This window comes from Pelodiscus sinensis, chromosome 28 (genome assembly GCF_049634645.1).
Source record: "Pelodiscus sinensis isolate JC-2024 chromosome 28, ASM4963464v1, whole genome shotgun sequence".
In the NCBI taxonomy this organism is placed as follows: domain Eukaryota; kingdom Metazoa; phylum Chordata; order Testudines; family Trionychidae; genus Pelodiscus; species Pelodiscus sinensis.
This window is the reverse complement of record NC_134738.1, coordinates 11,704,041-11,721,067: the sequence shown is the minus strand read 5'-3', so window position 1 is coordinate 11,721,067 and position 17,027 is coordinate 11,704,041. Positions and strand designations below refer to the sequence as shown.

The window sequence follows — 17,027 nt, the reverse complement described above, 5'->3', positions numbered from 1 at the left end:
CCAGGCTGCGGGTGGGGCCTGTAGAGCAGGAAGGGTCCGTTCCCCCGCTCTCGGGACCAGGCTGCGGGTGGGGTCTGTAGAGCAGGAAGGGTCCGTTCCCCCGCTCTCGGGGCCAGGCTGCGGGTGGGGTCTGCAGAGCAGGAAGGGTCCGTTCCCCCGCTCTCGGGACCAGGCTGCGGGTGGGGTCTGCAGAGCAGGAAGGGTCCGTTCCCCCGCTCTCGGGACCAGGCTGCGGGTGGGGCCTGTAGAGCAGGAAGGGTCCGTTCCCCCGCTCTCGGGGCCAGGCTGCGGGTGGGGTCTGTAGAGCAGGAAGGGTCCGTTCCCCCGCTCTCGGGACCAGGCTGCGGGTGGGGTCTGCAGAGCAGGAAGGGTCCGTTCCGCCGCTCTCGGGGCCAGGCTGCGGGTGGGGCCTGTAGAGCAGGAAGGGTCCGTTCCCCCGCTCTCGGGGCCAGGCTGCGGGTGGGGTCTGTAGAGCAGGAAGGGTCCGTTCCCCCGCTCTCGGGACCAGGCTGCGGGTGGGGCCTGTAGAGCAGGAAGGGTCCGTTCCCCCGCTCTCGGGACCAGGCTGCGGGTGGGGCCTGTAGAGCAGGAAGGGTCCGTTCCCCCGCTCTCGGGACCAGGCTGCGGGTGGGGCCTGTAGAGCAGGAAGGGTCCGTTCCCCCGCTCTCGGGACCAGGCTGCGGGTGGGGCCTGTAGAGCAGGAAGGGTCCGTTCCCCCGCTCTCGGGACCAGGCTGCGGGTGGGGCCTGTAGAGCAGGAAGGGTCCGTTCCCCCGCTCTCGGGGCCAGGCTGCGGGTGGGGTCTGTAGAGCAGGAAGGGTCCGTTCCCCCGCTCTTGGGACCAGGCTGCGGGTGGGGCCTGTAGAGCAGGAAGGGTCCGTTCCCCCGCTCTCGGGGCCAGGCTGCGGGTGGGGTCTGCAGAGCAGGAAGGGTCCGTTCCCCCGCTCTCGGGACCAGCCGGCGGGTGGGGCCTGTAGAGCAGGAAGGGTCCGTTCCCCCGCTCTCGGGACCAGGCTGCGGGTGGGGTCTGTAGAGCAGGAAGGGTCCGTTCCGCCGCTCTTGGGACCAGGCTGCGGGTGGGGCCTGTAGAGCAGGAAGGGTCCGTTCCCCCGCTCTCGGGACCAGGCTGCGGGTGGGGCCTGTAGAGCAGGAAGGGTCCGTTCCCCCGCTCTCGGGACCAGGCTGCGGGTGGGGCCTGTAGAGCAGGAAGGGTCCGTTCCGCCGCTCTCGGGACCAGCCGGCGGGTGGGGCCTGTAGAGCAGGAAGGGTCCGTTCCCCCGCTCTCGGGACCAGGCTGCGGGTGGGGCCTGTAGAGCAGGAAGGGTCCGTTCCGCCGCTCTCGGGACCAGCCGGCGGGTGGGGCCTGTAGAGCAGGAAGGGTCCGTTCCGCCGCTCTCGGGACCAGCGGGCAGGTGGGGCCTGTAGAGCAGGAAGGGTCCGTTCCGCCGCTCTCGGAACTGGCTCCAGCTGCTCCTTTCCGGCGGGGCCCACGCGGGTACGGTTGCTCCTCAGCCGACCCCGGGAGGCAGTGCTGCGTCCGGCCCCCTGGCCGCGCTGGCGGAGCCCCCGGCAGGCAGGCACACTCTGCCCTGTCCTCTGGAAGGCGCCGGGTTTTTGCTCAGCAGGCCAGGGCCGAGCCCAGCCCTGCAGAGCACCGGCCCAAGCAAGCGGCCCTGTGAAAGGAAGCTCGGCCCCCTCTAGAGAACAGGAGCTTCCCTCCCCAGCTGTCCTGGAGAGCAGCCCCTGGAGAGGCCAGCGGGGTAGAGCCCGGCACTAAACCCCGCTCCCCCGAATTCCCCTCTGACCGGCTCCTGCCTGCTGTCGGCTTGCCTGGGGCGCCAGGGGGAAGCGCTACGCACTGCAGCCAGCCGTAGCCTCGTGCTGCCCCGGGGCTCCCTGGAGCCGCTCTTCCCCGCGTGCACTTTGACACGCGAGACCCTAGACCTCACTGGCAGTGAAAGGGCTCCGGGGTCTAGGGCACAAGCCCCATCAGCCCCCCAGAGGCGACACAAATTACTGGGTCTGGGCAGCACCTGGCCCAACGGGGCCTAATCATGTTTGCTCCGAGGTGCTACCCTAACAAGTGCTCAGCCCCCCCCTTGTGGCCCATCTCCCCACAGCTGGGTTCTTGACATTAGTATTCAGCGCAGGGTGGATGCTTAGGGGCACCCTGGGGTTGGCAAAGCCCCATTTAATGGTGGCGAGGGCGGCTCCGTGCCTGCTGGAGCTTGCCGGGACCTAGAAACGAATCAGATTCTTGGCCATCAGAGACATAGAGCAGCTAAATATGCTCTAAGCATTCTCGGCAGAGGGGCTTTCGGTCCTGTAGTGCCGCTGAGCGACCACGCCGGGCTGCCTGGGGCAGTGGGGTTTTGGGTCATTTATGGGAAGCGGGGATGGTGGATTAGCAAATGTTACAGCACACTCTGCAGAATGATGCACTTTGCAGTGGCTTTGTGCAACTCGACCAGCTGCTGCACTGGCCCGGTGCGGCCGCACACAGACACATCCCGACTCCTCCTGTGGCAATAAAGTGCTGTCTTGACACATTTGAACCTGTGAGCTCCTCTTCCCTTTACAAGCCTCTTCTCCCACAATCACAGAGGGGTCTTTTGCAGCAGCGCTGTGCAAGTCACTGGCTCTGGCCTCAGTTTCCCTTTCTGTAAACCAGGCTGGTACTTACCCCCCTGTGGCAGTATCTTTCGGTCCTTACATGCTTCCTGGCCTGGAGCAGGGCTGAAATACAACAGGCATCCTCTCGCGACGGATGGGGGCAGACCCGCACTGGGCAGGGTTTGAGTAAGACTAGCATTGAGGCTGGGCAGGTTTAAATACTTGCTCCTAAGAAAGGCGGACAAAGGGGAGTCCCTGGCGCAGAGGTAGGTGCAGCATTGGGTGAGTAAGCGAGCCGCTGCAGGGTCAGTAATGCAGATCCTGGGCTGGTTCCTCAGTCTAGCTGGGGGGTTGATTTTATTGCGAGGTCCATGTAGTGCCAAGAGCAGGGCACATGCACGGCCGTAGCCAGCGACAGTTTCCAAGCTGGATGGGCCTACAGTTGAAATGCCCCCCCTTAGAGAGCCCCAACCAGCAGCTGCCCTGACGTCAGGCCCCTTTCGTGTGGCGCCTACTAGACACCCCGCCCTGGGCCTGCACACGCTCCGTGTCTGCCCGTTCCCCTCTTGGCTCAGGCACAGTCCCATTGGAGATTGAACCCGGCCACTGAGGTTTTTGGAAACACAAGCACCTGCTTCCATATTTAGACAGCGCGAAGGGCTGCTTTGCAGGGTGCGGCTTGAGCCAGTGAGGTTTTGCAGAAAAGCAGGGCCGGCATAGGCACTCAGCAGGAACACTCCTTCTTTCCCCTCCTGTCCCTGCTGCCGTTCTCCGTGCCAGACTCCTCTGGCACTCGCTCGCCGTGCGTCGCGTTTGCCGCACAAACACCTTGTTTAGCTTTCAGGCTTAATCCAGGGGCTGGCGTCAGGCACAGCACGGGAGCAGCAAATGCACGCTCAGAATGGACAAACAGCCGGGGACAGAGAAGGAGACACGGGCCTTTGCCTGCCCGGCATTGGCCTGCAGGTCCCTCGCCTGCGTGCTGCAGGAGAGCTGGGCAAAGGTTGACCAGAACATTGAAACACGTTGGGGAAATCGGCATTCCCGGGCTCTGCTGTTTTTCCCTCCCAAAACAGTTTAAAAAAACTTTAAAAAAATGAAACGTTTTGATTGGCCACAAGCTGTCATGTTGCAACAGCCTTTATTTGGAACATGAAAGTGATAAATGCTCACAAGCCGCCCTGTTTCATCCCCCAATTTTTTCCCCCCAACTTTTTAATTCACCAAAAGTTTCATTTCTGGTTCGAGCAGAGGTGGCAGGGAAATGAAACGAGCAAGTTCCGTCTCCATTCTGGAGCCTGCACTGGCTCCGGCATGCAGCAGCGCAGGAGCAGGCTAGGAATGAGGAGGCAGTGCCCAGCGGCGGAAGGAGCTGGGTGGACCAGGCTCAGTAAGTGCTGCCAAGGCGGCTGAAAGGCCCTGGGCTTCCTGCTGCCGAACGGGAGGCGCAGGGGACAAAGCGAATCTCTCTGCTGTGGGGCTCTCACTGTCTCGCTGCCTGTGCCCTGCTAAGTGGAACCAGGGCCGGGCCTTGCGAGGCCTGTTCTGGAGACTGGCACAACCTGGCATTGCCTGCAGCAGGAGGGCTATGCTAGATGGGCGCAGAGTTAGGTCAGATGTTCTGGTTGCAAGCATGCTCGGAACCAAAGGAGATCTGGAACATCGGCTCCACCGCCTGGCCTCCCATAACCGGTAACAATCCGACCGGCTCAGGCCTTGCAGAAATGGGGGGGGGGGGGGGGGGGGGGGGGGCCCTCTGGTCCCAGAGCAGCTTGCCCAGCTATGAAGCTGAAAGCCCCACAAAGAGTCCAACGCAGTTCAGCCTCCATCCCTGGGGTCCCAGCGGCTCCACCCAGGCTCCCAGCTCTGCCACCCACCAGCTGCGTGAGCTTACGCCAGCCACGTCCTCCTTTGTGCCTCAGTTTCCCCACCCACCCAGGGAAACACCATCAGCCTGATTGCAGCATGAGGTTTGGCTGTACATAAGGTACTTTCCAAGGGAGGGCAACATGTGCTTAGCCCGGAGCAGGGAGCGAAAGAAACGGACGTGCTGCTGCCTTCCAGCTGGCCTGGCCTGCGCGTCACCTTTGCCATGTCTAATAAACTTTGCGTGGTGCTTCCAAACACAGCCCGGCTTTAATCCCGGCAAGGAACGGCACCCGGCCCTCCAGAGACACGGCCACTTTTATTTGCGAGTCCCAGCTGTAAACAAGCTACCCTGGCCGGCTCGCTGTGTCCTGCCTCGAGGACATGAAAGGCAAGAGCCTGGGACCCTGGCGCTCAGTCAGCTGGAGGAGCCGCCCGCTGCCCAAAGGACACGTCAGGTCAAGGCCTGAAAAGCCCCCCCCTTCCCCATCAGGGGGCTGCCACCCCCTGCCCCTGGGTGCAGCGAGGGGTCCCGCTCACCCTTCCTTCGCAGGGCGGGGGAAACGGGCTTGCGGGCACCACCCTTGGGAGGGCTGCGGGGTGACAGGGAACGGGCGGACCAGTGACCAAGCCTCAGGGCTGGTGCATGTCTCTGAAGGCTACTGAACCCAAGACCGTGCGGGATTTCAGCAGCAGCTCCCAGGGCGCGAGCGACACCTCTCCATCCATGGCCCAGTGCGGTTCCCCAGGGATGGTCAGAGGGTTTGCTACTGACACCCAGCACCGGGGTGAGGAACCTAAGGCCGGGGAGCTGCACCCGTTTGGCTCCCGAGGCGTAGGGCTCCCCCAAAGCATTGGGGAGTCCACGCTGGGGCACATACAACCTACTAGGCTACCCCCCTCCCCAGGCGCACGAGGGGAACGTGGGGAGCGTCTTGTCTCCCCAGCCAGGGGCCACGTCAGCGAGGGATCAGTTTGATTTTTTGCCTCTCACTGGTGTGCGGCCCCCGGCTGATTTTCCTGTGGGTCAGCGGCCTCCGCTCTCTGCCCCTGCCCTAGGAAAGGGTGGAAGAAGCCACGTAGCAGATCCTAGCGAATGAGCCCATGACTGGGAGCCGGGCTCCTGTTCTTTGCCCCCCTTTGCTTTGTGGCCGGGGGCCGGCCGGTGCCTGTTTCCCCGTAGCAGCCCCCGGCACCGCTCGCCAGCGTCAGTAGCTGCGAACTGGGACGACGGCGGCGGAGCTGAGTCGCTGGAGGATGCGGCTTCGCAAGCTGCTCTCCTCGATCTTCCACCACCGCAAGCTCCCTCCGTGCAGCTCGGGCGGCGTCTCCCGGGCGCCCCCGCCAGCCCCCGTCACCCCCAGCAGCACGTTGAAGCAAACGCCGTCGGCCTTCCCAGCGCTCTTGCCCTGATGCTGCACCCCTAGCACCCCGTGGGCCTGCACAGCCGGGTGGGGGAGCAGGCTGTGCTCCTGCAGCAGCTGAGCGGCCGCCCCCAGCAAGCTGGGTTGGATTTGGCTGGGGGAGGCAGTGCACGCGCACACCGGCAAGTGGGGGGCCCCCACGGCGCTCAGCAGCACCCACAAGTCACCAGCTTCATTGGCAAACGCAGCCAGGAGCCGCTGGCAGACCAGGGCACAGGGCATCTCCTCCGGCAAGGTGGCTGGGTGGGACGGGCTGTCTCGGTACCGCATGGCGAGGTCCATGAGGGGCAGGATGTCCCGGGCTCGCAGAGGAAGGGCTGGAGATTCTCGGTCCCACCACCGGGCTTGCAGGGATTCAGCATCTGCGTCCTGGGGCGTCTTCAAGGTCCCGCCTAGGCAGAGAACAGACAACACCCAGCGGGGAGCTGAGCTCCTTGCACGCCGAGCGGCCCAGGGCTCAGAAGGGGGTGGCGGGGAGGATACGTGTCTGGGGGAGGGAGGAACCAAGCAGTTAAGGGAGATGCTTAGCAGGTAACTGGTTAACCGGCTACCCGTTCGCATCCCTAGTTTAAAACATCCTTGGCTGCCCCTCCATCTTCCCTGCAAAAGGTCGTAGCGCCAAGGCCGGAGCCGGGAGACACGGACCCCTTCTCCTCTGAGCTAGCAGGGCTGTGATTGACGAGCAGCGGCCAAGGCTAGCAGCAAGGGCCATGCCATGCTCCTTACCACCAAGAGCTGCCGCTCCCCCCACCCAGCCTCCATCTTCCCTGCGGCCCCCCCACCCAGAAGCAATGGCGCAGCCCCACTCGAGGCGGCTTACAGGGACGGGGGCAGGGGGAGGAGAAGGCCTTGAAGGCGCCTTCCCTTTTCATTCTGCTCCGAGCTGGAGCCAGGGGGCCGGGCGCAGCTCCACATGAACGCTCCTTTGGTTCATTCCAGGGGGACAGCCAGGAGGCTTCAGCCCCAGGGGCCGAGCTTGTTGCCTGCAGCCCCCCCCCCCCCCCATTTTAGCCCCCAAGCCCTACGGGGGGAGGGGGGAAGCACCAGTTGGCCGCGCAAGGAAGACGAAGCGAATCCAGATGGGGCCTCTCTCCTCCACGGCCAGCAGGGTGAGGGGCTCGCACTCCAGCCCCGTCTCCTCCTTCACCTCCCGCTTCATGGCCTCCACGATGGTCTCGTTGGGCTCCATCCGCCCAGCAGGCAGGTACCACGTCCCGTAGCACTCCTGCTTGGCCTCCTGCATCATCAGCACCTCGTTCTGGGAGCCAGGGAAAAATCCCAGGTCACACCACCGGCCCCAGGGCCAGCGCTGCGACCCCATGTAGTCAGTTAACAGGCTGAATGCTGGGTGAACCGGATAACCGGTAGGTGAACTGATTCATCGGGATTTTTCATCCCTAATTCATCCTCCTACTGAACATCTGCCACCAAGCACTTTGGGCTAGCACCTGACAACTAGAATGTGAAACTGGCTAGAAAAGGAGTCAAACCAGGTGCATCGTCATCATGAGGTATTGTTTCTTAGCTCCAATGGGCCGGACAGGCTGTTAGGTTTGGTCAGTAGCATCATGCTCGCTAGTGGAGATGCCGATTATCCTGGCAAAAAACGTGCTTTTGCTTGCACAGTTTGTGTGTTTGCTGTCAGCAAAAGAAGGCAAAAGGACTCTTTGCCCAGGATAATCTGCATTTACATTAGGGCGTCTGCCCACAGAAATGCTGCAAAAACCAAGGGGAATAAAATTGATTAGAAAAATAAAATGAAAAAAATGAGACATTTAAATGAGATTTTAACTTACATACATTTCTTTTTAACGATAAACCTCAATAAAAAATGTAATATGAAATCATGATGACCTAAAATAAAAGGCCTAGTCTTCCTTTGCTCTTAAAAAAATCAATTAAATTAAAAACCGCATTAGGTATTACAAGTTTGCTGCCATGCTTTAAAACGAAGTCAAACTACGGAAAGTCATTGGTTAAGCAACTGCAACCAGAGTTTGCTGATATTCTAACCTAGCTTTTGATAATCTTTAATTAAAATTGAAAATAAGTCACTGACTACAGTTCAAAGCTTAAAGTGAAGAAACCAACCAGGAGTGCTCAGAGTATGACAACTTCTTTTCCCCTATCCAATCTAGGAATACACTCTAGGGCTGTGTCTAGACTGGCAAGTTTTTCCACAAAAGCAGCTGCTTTTGCGGAAAAATTTCCAGCTGTCTACACTGGCCACTTGAATTTCCGCAAGAACACTGACGATCTCATGTAAGAAATCAGTGCTTCTTGCGGAAATACTATGCTGCTCCCATTCGGGCAAAAGTCCTTTTGCGCTAAAGGGCCAGTGTAGACAGCTCAGATTTGTTCTGAGCAAAAAAGCCCCGATCGCGAAAATGGCCATCGGGGCTTTTTTGCGCAAAAGCACGTCTAGACTGGCACGGATGCTTTTCCGCAAAAAGTGCTTTTGTGGAAAAGTGTCCGTGCCAATCTGGACACTCTTGTCCGCAAATGCTTTTAATGGAAAATCATGCCAGTCTAGACGTAGCCTAGGTGTGCAGAAGAAAGCTACAAATTCAAAAGGAAGTGGGACCCGAAAAAGATCACTTTGGTTAATTAACAGATATTCCTTTGTTCACTAAATTAGCTGATTTGAAATACAAAATTATGTTTTGATATTCTCTCCCCCTCCCCCCAATTCTGTAACCAACTCATTTAAGGAAGTTTTATGTAACTAACCAAAAAAATTACAAAATGCTTTTTTGTGTGTTTGTACGTGAATTCCAATTTCTGTCCAAACAGAGCTTGACACAAATTACAAGCAACAAAATCAAATCAACTGGGACATCATTTCTAATCTTTTTTGATGTGAGGGACCGGCTTGCTGCTTCTCAATTGTACCTCGGGGACTGGACCCAGTTGTTGAAAAACACTTTCTAGTACAATAGAACCTCAGTGTTGACCATGCACCTCGTTTGGAACTTGAATACACAGACAGCAACAGAGAGAAACAAATAAAAAAAGCAACCCCAGTATGGTACTGCGTTAAACATCAACCACTACAAAGATAAAGAACACTTTTAAAAAGATTTGACAAAGGAAACTGTCTTTGCTTGTTTCATTTAAGCTACAATGGTTACAAAAACTATTTTTTTCAGCACAGTAAAGTTCCATAGCTGAATGAAGTCAATGTTCAGCTGAAAAGAATTAAGAATTTCAATAAAGGTATTGAGTATCAGACGTGTAGCCGTGTTAGTCTGAATCTGCAAAAGCGGCGAGGAGTCCTGTGGCACCTTATAGACTAACCAAAGTGTTGGAGCATAAGCTTTCGTGGGCAAAGACCCACTTCTAAAGGTATTAGTTCTGTCAAGAGATTTAAAAAATTAATCGCGATTAATCGCGCTGTTAAACAATAAGAAGACTCCAGCTGATCCCGGGCTCCATGGTGCGCTGCCCCTTTGAAATTCTGCTGTGGTGTTCCAAAGGGGCATTTAAAGGGGCAGCACCATGGGAGTCCAGGATCAGCTGGAATCCCCAGCTGACCCTGGGCTTCATGCAGCGCTGCCCCTTTGAAATTCCGCGGCAGTTTTTCAAAGGGTCAGCACCGCACAGCTGACTGTGGGCTCGGGGCAGCGCCACACAGCTTATCCTGGGCTCCACTTGTTCTGCCCCTTTGAAACGCAGCCGTGGCATTTCAAAGAGGCAGCGCCGTGGAAACACCTGAGATTAATGCATGTTTAAACGATTAACACGTTAATTCTGCTCTGCATTAATCAGAGGCATTAATGCGCATTAACTGACAACCCTAAGAGGTATGTTACGCTACAGAATTGTTAAAACAAATATTCTCCAGGGTAGCAAAAAGAATCATGTTTATTTAAAGACTGTATTTAGCTGCAAATCAATGTTTTCATCTTCACCAACCAATGAGACTCAACCTTTTGAAAGTGACTAAAACATACAAATGCACAATTATATTAAAATCTATTCTTTAAATCAAGGTTTCCTGATTACTCATTTAAAACAACCCATCCCAGCCAAAAAAAGAAATCACACATCTAGCAGATGACGCTATACCATCAAAAGTTACTAGTCTAGTGCCTTCGTTGTTGGAGCTTTGTTCGATTGAGTTGTTAGTAACACACGCAAAGAAGTTGGGTCTCACTCCATGTTGTGCTACTGACCCACTGTGATGTTGGGCACATCATCTCACCTCTCTGTGCGCCTCGGTTTCCCCAGAGGTAATGTGCAGAGACTACTTCCCTCACCTTTGTAAAAGTGCCTTGAAACAAAGTGCTAGTTAATTTAAAAACACAGGCCAAGATTTCCAAGAGTGGCCAGTGATTCGGGGGACCCAAACTGAGACAGCTTGAAAGGAGCCGGATGTGCTGCACTTTCTGGACTGTGGACGTTCACCCTGCAGCGACTCGATGCCACGGTGATGGGCACCATAGGAGAACCCCAAGCCGTAGCTAGCGCCGTGGGGCTCCCTCACCTGGTCGTTCAGCAGGACGGCCAAAACGATGTAGCAGACGGTCTTCCGCACTCTGACAGGGTGAGCGGGCGCGGGGGCCGAGTCATACCGCTCCTGCACCTCCCAGCCTCTGCCACTCAGCACGGCGTCCAGCTCCTCCGCCGGAGCCCCGGAGGCCATGGCTGCAACACCCCAACCCCCCCCACGGGTCAGACACCAGGAGGGACCAGGGGGCTGTGGGGACGGGAGCAGGGTGACCTGAGCGCCCTTGAAATGGGGGGGCCCAAGGGGTACAGATGCTGGGGGGGGCAGCTGTCTTCCTGCACCCCAATACTCCACACCAGGAAGGGGGTCATGGGGGGGCGGGGGAGCAAAGGCTCCAGCGCACTGGGGCCAGCTGGGATGGGGGGGGTTGAGCCCCAAATAGCCCCGCCCCCTTGCACCCCCCCATCTCTCATGGGGGTCAGCAAGAAAAAGGGGGGGCTCTGAGAGCTGGGGCTTAAGGGGCAGGAACGGGCTGGGGGACCCCCCCCAGAGCTGGGGAGACAATGGGGGGGCTGGGGGGCCCCTAGAGCGGGGGGGGGCTGGGGAGACAATGGGGTGGCTGGGGGGCCCCTAGAGCGGGGGGGGGCTGGGGAGACAATGGGGGGGCTGGGGGTCCCCCTAGAGCGGGGGGGGCTGGGGAGACAATGGGGGGGCGGGGGGGCCCCTAGAGCGGGGGGGGCTGGGGAGACAATGGGGGGGCTGGGGGGCCCCTAGAGCGGGGGGGCTGGGGAGACAATGGGGGGGCGGGGGGCCCCTAGAGCGGGGGGGCTGGGGAGACAATGGGGGGGGCGGGGGCCCCTAGAGCGGGGGGGCTGGGGAGACAATGGGGGGGCGGGGGGCCCCTAGAGCGGGGGGGGGCTGGGGAGACAATGGGGGGGCGGGGGGCCCCTAGAGCGGGGGGGCTGGGGAGACAATGGGGGGGCTGGGGGGCCCCTAGAGCGGGGGGGGGGGCTGGGGAGACAATGGGGGGCTGGGGGGCCCCTAGAGCGGGGGGGGCTGGGGAGACAATGGGGGGCTGGGGGGCCCCTAGAGCGGGGGGGGCTGGGGAGACAATGGGGGGCTGGGGGGCCCCTAGAGCGGGGGGGGGGCTGGGGAGACAATGGGGGGCTGGGGGGCCCCTAGAGCGGGGGGGGGCTGGGGAGACAATGGGGACCCCCCCGAGCTGGGGGGCCCGGGCAGGGGGCGGGGCCGGGCCCCGGGGACTGAGGCAGGAGGAGTCGGGAGCCCCCCTGGCTCCCCCCCACTTACTCCACTTTCCCCGGCGGCCTCCGCTCCCTTCCCCTCCCACCCCGGAAGAGGCTGGCAACGCTCAGCTGCCATTGGCCGGCTGGGGCCCGCCCCTCCCCTTCCATTGGGCAGGAGGGGCGGTCACTCAGCCGGCCCAGGCGGGGAGGAGGAGCCTCTTCTTAAAGGGGCCGCGTCACCCCCCCACCCCCCTCCAAGGGCTCGCGATGTCCTGCTCTGGGCACCTCCGTAGCGACGTGGAGGGGGGGGCACCCTGGACCCCTGCCATAGGGCGGCGGGGTCACCCAGCAGTGCCAGCCCCCCCCCCCGGGGTATTAGGGGCCAGTGCCAGCCCCCCCCCGGGGCATTGGGGCCAGTGCCAGCCCCCCCCCCCGGGGTATTAGAGGGCAATGCCAGCCCCTCATTTTTTCCATCCATGTGTGGAATAAGTTTTGTTCCGTGCACCGAGGCATGTGCGGACGTGCTCCGTAGGTAGAAACCCAGGCTGCCGGCTGGGGGTGCTCTGCTACTCCGCTGGGCGGCATTTGAATCTCTCCCGGGCGGCTGCCCAAGCACTCGGCTTACGGGGAACACTGGTCCTGAGCCAGGACGGGTGCCTAGGCGCTGGGGGAACCCCATCAATCATGAGCGGGAACTGGCCTGAGCCCCATCAAACTCATGGCACTGACTAGCTGCAGGCAGCGACGGGGTTCCACGCAGGGCTGGGTTTGATGTATCCACCTCGTAGGGGAAGCTCCCTGAACCCTGGACACCCCCCTCCAATGCCTGGAGCCGGGAGAGTTTCGGAGGCTTTTTGCTCACTCAAAGGGTGTCTTTGTCTCCTGGAAAAAGGGAACTATCTGGCCTCCCACCCAGAGTCACAAGCGACGGGAGAGGCCTGTGGAAAGCAGGGAGAGCGTGTGGCCCAGCCAAGCAGAGCAGCGTTCAGCTGGCCAGCAGCCAAGCGGAGCATCTGGTCTAAACTTACCCCAGCGCCTCACTTGACAGGGTCTAATTCACAGCAGCCTGAAATGACCGGCTCTTAATCTGTGGGGATTGGCTGCTTGATCCCTCCCTGACCCGGGCTGACCCTGCCTGGCCGGCTAAACTCTCAGCTCTCACTCATCTGCAGGGCGGAACCGGGGCCGTTTCTTTTAGCTGGCGGGCTGCGGGTGCGGAGGAGCCGCAGCGCCTGACTTGCAGGCGGAGTCGAGCGCTGGAAGGAGCCCTGGAGTGGCCTGCAAGAACAGGGAGGAGAGACGGGATTCCCCCATCCTCTCTGAGCTCCCAAAGGCTGTGAGTCTGGCTTGGCAGACAGGACGGACAGGGCAGGCTCTGTGAAGCATTGTCCAGGGGCCCCATGTCCGGCGCAGCAGACGGGGAAATCTGACATGGGCCCCAGGCCAGCCCTTCCTGGTCCAAGATCTCCAAGTGCTTCGCAGACATCAGTGGGTTCGCCCTCCGGGAGGCTGCTCAGGATTGCTGACCCCACCCGGTCGGGGAGAAATGGGACCAGAGCCCAGAGCTTCTGACTCCGAGCCCAGCCCCGGCTCTGCTCACTACACAACACTCATCCCACGAGGTAGACATCAGAGCTGAGCCCTGACTCCCAGGCAGGCCCCCCACCCCCGCTCTGACCACTAGACACCGCTTCCCTCCCACAGCCCTGAGGGCCTCGCTTGTTGCTCTCGCCAGAATGCACCATCCTGTCCCAGGGGCTGCCCACCGAAAGCCCCATCTGTGATACGGGTTCATGGCCATGGGAAATGGACCCTCACAAGGGGAGTGTTTTGGGCAGAGAATTATGGGCATTGCTGTGGAGAGGCCGGGCTCCAAGTGCAGGCGTCCCGGGGTCAGCACAGGGACCACAGGGCAAAGCTTCTGGGTGATCGCGGCCAAACGAGCCCTGAGCCACGGGGCCCAGAACACAGCCCTGGTGCAACATCATCCAGGCACGCGCCGAATCCCGAGTCAGTGCCGGGGGTGAGGCCAAGCCCAGGATGTGCGGCACCAAATACAGCCTGAGCACAGTGATCCGCCCCACACTGGGAGGTGCAGCAAACGCCAGGCTCCCCCCACTCCCCCGGCGACGTCTCAGCATCGTCCCACTGGGGCACCCCACACGGTGCCAACAGGCAGGAGGGCAGCCGAGCGAGTGTCACGCCCCTGCTGCCTACGCGACCAGCTCCTCGGTGCCTGGGTGGAGGCCCTGACTCGCGTTAACGGGCACAGCCGCGAGCTTGGGTCGGGGAGGGCGTTCTAAGCCGACCAGCCCCGTCCCACGCCTGCACCAGCAGAGCAGCCTCACGCCCGGCACGACCTTCAGAAAGCGCTAAGCAGCCGCCCGGGTCCTGCGTGGGGAGGGTGGCCCTGGTCTGTGGAGAGAGGGGGCATCTCTACCGACTGGTGCAGCAGAGAACAGATGGGAACAGGCCCTCCGGCAAGGCACGGGCGCTGCAGGAGGAGAGCGGCTCTGTTGCTTTGCCCAAGCTGGGGCTGCCTGGGCGTGTGACAGATAGGGAAACCGAGGCAGGGCCGGGTAGCCTCCCGCCCTCCCGGTGCAGCTTCCCACCTCAAGCAGGGTCGCCAACTTTGCAATTCAAAACGAAGGGATTGGTTTCTTAGCACCCTGCCCCACCCTTCCTCTGAGGATCAATCATTGTTATGAGCAGCACCACGCTTCCCGGGGTATCTCGCTGCTTGGAGCAGCGCTCGGCAACCCGAGCGTGTCGCCCAGAGATGAAAAATAAGGGACGTCCCTTGTAATAATGGACTGGGGCAAACGTACCCCCAAGCCACAGCCGCCTGGGGACTCCAGGCCTTGCCCCATTTCCGCTCTGGTCCCCAAGCTCCAGGGAGAGCCCAGATATGTGCTCTCCTTGGGCGGTGACATCCGAGGGCATGAGCCCCCGCCTCCTGCCTTCGTTACGCCTGCGGGGAGGGACCATCCGTCCAGCAGGCTGGGCGGCTGCTGCCCGATCTCACCCCACTTAGCTCGCTCAGCCCCCGTGCCCAGCAATGAGAGTGCAGCCCGGAGGGGCGCAGGCAGGAGAGCGGAATAAACCAGAGGGCTGCGGGGTCACCTCCTGCAGCCCCCGGTGAGATCGGAAAGGGGTCACGCCAGTCTGCCTGCTGGGATCTCCCGGGCCTGGAGAGAGAATCCAGGGGGCCAGCTGGAAGAGTGGGGGGCTGCTCCCAATAGACAAACCCCTCAGAAACGCCCCCCTCCCACAGCTCACTACCCCCCTAACCAAGCTTCCCACACTGGCAGGGCCCAGGATACCCACTGCCCCAGTTTTAATGCCCAGCCATGGTGTGGATTCTCAGGCAGCCGGCAGCGGGGACCAGGGAGAGGTGGGGAAGGCCGAGCGAGATCTGGGTCTCAAGCGTTGCTGGCTGCTGGCTCGGATCCAGTGCCCATGGTTAGACCCTCACTCCTCCTGCCCTGCCCCAAGCCGCCTGCAAAGGGGAGAGCGGGAGAGAGAATTCAACAGACACGGACTCTGCACGTGACGTCGGCCGTGTCTCCGCAGAGACTCGTCTCAGCCGTTTATTTCCTTGGTGCCCCGTGGCCCCCCTGAGAGCGTCTGCGGGGACAGCGCCCTGCCAGCATCCCTGCTGCAGCGCGAGCCCCGGGGCGTGACATCACCGAAGGAAGCACCAAACGTGACAACGCCGGGGTGGGCGGGCGCCGTCGGAGCGAGCACCGGGGTGACGTCCGGCGAGCCGGGCCCTGCCGGATGAGCGCTCAGTGCAGAATGGCGGCCAGGGACCCCCACGCAGCTGGCAGGCTGTCCGATCCGCCGAGGGCTCCAGGCCGGGGCCGCGTGGAACATGCCGGGGGCCACGGCCCAGGACGGGCTCACAGGCGGCTCATCCCGCCCTGCCTGCTCACGTCACAGCTGCTGCCCTTCCCGGTGCTCCAGGCAGCAGCGGGGCCCGAGCGTGCTTGGGCTCCGTGTTGTCCGAGAGACCTTCCTCTTGGGACCCCGCGCTCTGGTCACGTCAGCCTGACAGCCCCGGCCTGTCTGAGCCAGCACCAAAGAGCCACTCCCCGTCCCGACGGGCAGCTGTGGCTCCCCAGGAATCCTGAGCCCCCTTCGCCTCACTTCTGTCTCCTGGAGCCCTGGTCCGAAGCCAGCCTGGCTTTCCGCGCTGCACGTCTGCTAGTGCCTTAATTGTAGCCCTGCAGGGTTCCCACTGCCTCCCGCACAGCACCGTACACCAGGCTGTCCATCTGCAAGAGAAGGGGGGTTCAGACACTGGTGCACACGCTCCTTGGGGCATCCCCATCACCCCTTCCATTTCTATCGAGCACGGCAGCTCGAAGCACCCTGCGGCACTTTGCCTGCAACGGGCCCGACTCTCCCTCCACTCCCGGCCGTGGGAAGCAGGAGGAGCGGAGCTGAAATCGACGGACCCACACCAGAGCCAAGCCAGGCACGATCAGAGACGCTGCTTCGCCTCAGACCAAAATGCAGCCAGCTCTGGGGCAGAACACAACCGCTGACGGACATCAGCGCGGCACAACAGGAAGCAAAGAGCAACCCCATTTACACCTGAAACTGCCGGGGGGGTTGGAAGGAAGCAGAGTGTTGTAACCCCATTGGACATGCCAGAGGCCAGGTTCATAGTTGGACCCCTGCAAAAATCACATTGGTATCTCAGGCCGGCCCTCTCTGTTTTCAGCACCCTGGTTGGCCCCTAGAACCCTGGATTCAGAGCGAATCGCCAACAGCTGGTCTCTGCCATTCACATGCTGACCGGGCTGGATTCTGCTTAGCTTGAGACAGCTGCTCGGACAGTTATTCCTGACCCTACCCAGCTGAGCCAGGCACCCCCCTGTGAGAGATGGGAGGGGTTGTGCGGGGAGGTTAGCCCCTGACCTGTGCATGAAGTCTCTGTGCAATGCCGGCAGGGTCCGTGGCCACGAGCCGGGCCGAGCGGGCGGCGTTCTCTGGCGACAGGAATCGCTGTGTGACGCTGATGATGCTGCTGAGGCTCTGCACCTGCCGGGGGGGGGGGGGGGAGAGCGCATGAGGGAGCCCCAGGGGAAGCATCAGAAGGGGAAGGCCCCATCCTGCCGGAGGAGAGAGCAGGTGCCCAGGCAGGGGAAAGGTGCTTCCTTGCGCTTGCTGATTAATGCATGGATAAAAGGCATCCTAGGAGGTCGCACGGCCCAGGGGATAGGGTCCTGGGACTTAGGAGACTGGGGTTCAACTCCCAACGCTGTTGCTGGGTGACCTCGGGCAAGTCGCTGTCACGCGCCGTGCCTCAGTTTCCCCAACTGCCAAACGGCGATAATGACGCTTTGTCACGTGCTTGGCGCACTCCTGGCGAGACATGCAAGATGTTCCTAGAGGACCCCCTGGCTAGGGTCAAAGGGGGCAG

The 17,027-nt window shown here is 60.9% G+C and overlaps 2 protein-coding genes across 2 annotated transcripts in view; both read right to left on the bottom strand.

The window, feature by feature from the left end:
* Window positions 1-3,736: 3,736 nt before the first annotated feature.
* NUDT18 (nudix hydrolase 18) lies at window positions 3,737-11,738 on the bottom strand. Its single transcript, XM_075911047.1, has 4 exons — window positions 11,661-11,738; window positions 10,389-10,549; window positions 6,947-7,160; window positions 3,737-6,294 (listed from the first exon to the last, which is right to left on the bottom strand). The coding sequence occupies exons 2-4, from the start codon at window positions 10,545-10,547 to the stop codon at window positions 5,687-5,689; spliced, it is 981 nt and encodes a 326-aa protein (XP_075767162.1). The 5' UTR covers window positions 10,548-10,549; window positions 11,661-11,738; the 3' UTR covers window positions 3,737-5,686.
* A 3,408-nt stretch (window positions 11,739-15,146) lies between these two features.
* The window catches only part of HR (HR lysine demethylase and nuclear receptor corepressor), a 52,598-nt gene continuing 50,717 nt past the window's right edge, over window positions 15,147-17,027 (bottom strand). The window contains exons 18-19 of the mRNA XM_075911122.1: window positions 16,523-16,645; window positions 15,147-15,873 (exon numbers count right to left, since the gene is read on the bottom strand). Coding sequence (XP_075767237.1) covers window positions 15,811-15,873; window positions 16,523-16,645 — 186 coding nt within the window. The 3' untranslated portion in view covers window positions 15,147-15,810. The remainder of the gene's footprint in view (window positions 15,874-16,522; window positions 16,646-17,027) is intronic.

Excerpts from the sequence above, each read along its gene's own strand:
- NUDT18 (XM_075911047.1), bottom strand. The coding sequence starts at position 10,547 with ATGGCCTCCGGGGCTCCGGCGGAGGAGCTGGACGCCGTGCTGAGTGGC. Across the intron at positions 7,161-10,388 it reads CCGTCCTGCTGAACGACCAG|AACGAGGTGCTGATGATGCA; the intron begins GTGAGGGAGCCC and ends CCTGGCTCCCAG. Across the intron at positions 6,295-6,946 it reads CTTCCTTGCGCGGCCAACTG|GCGGGACCTTGAAGACGCCC; the intron begins GTGCTTCCCCCC and ends TTCTCTGCCTAG.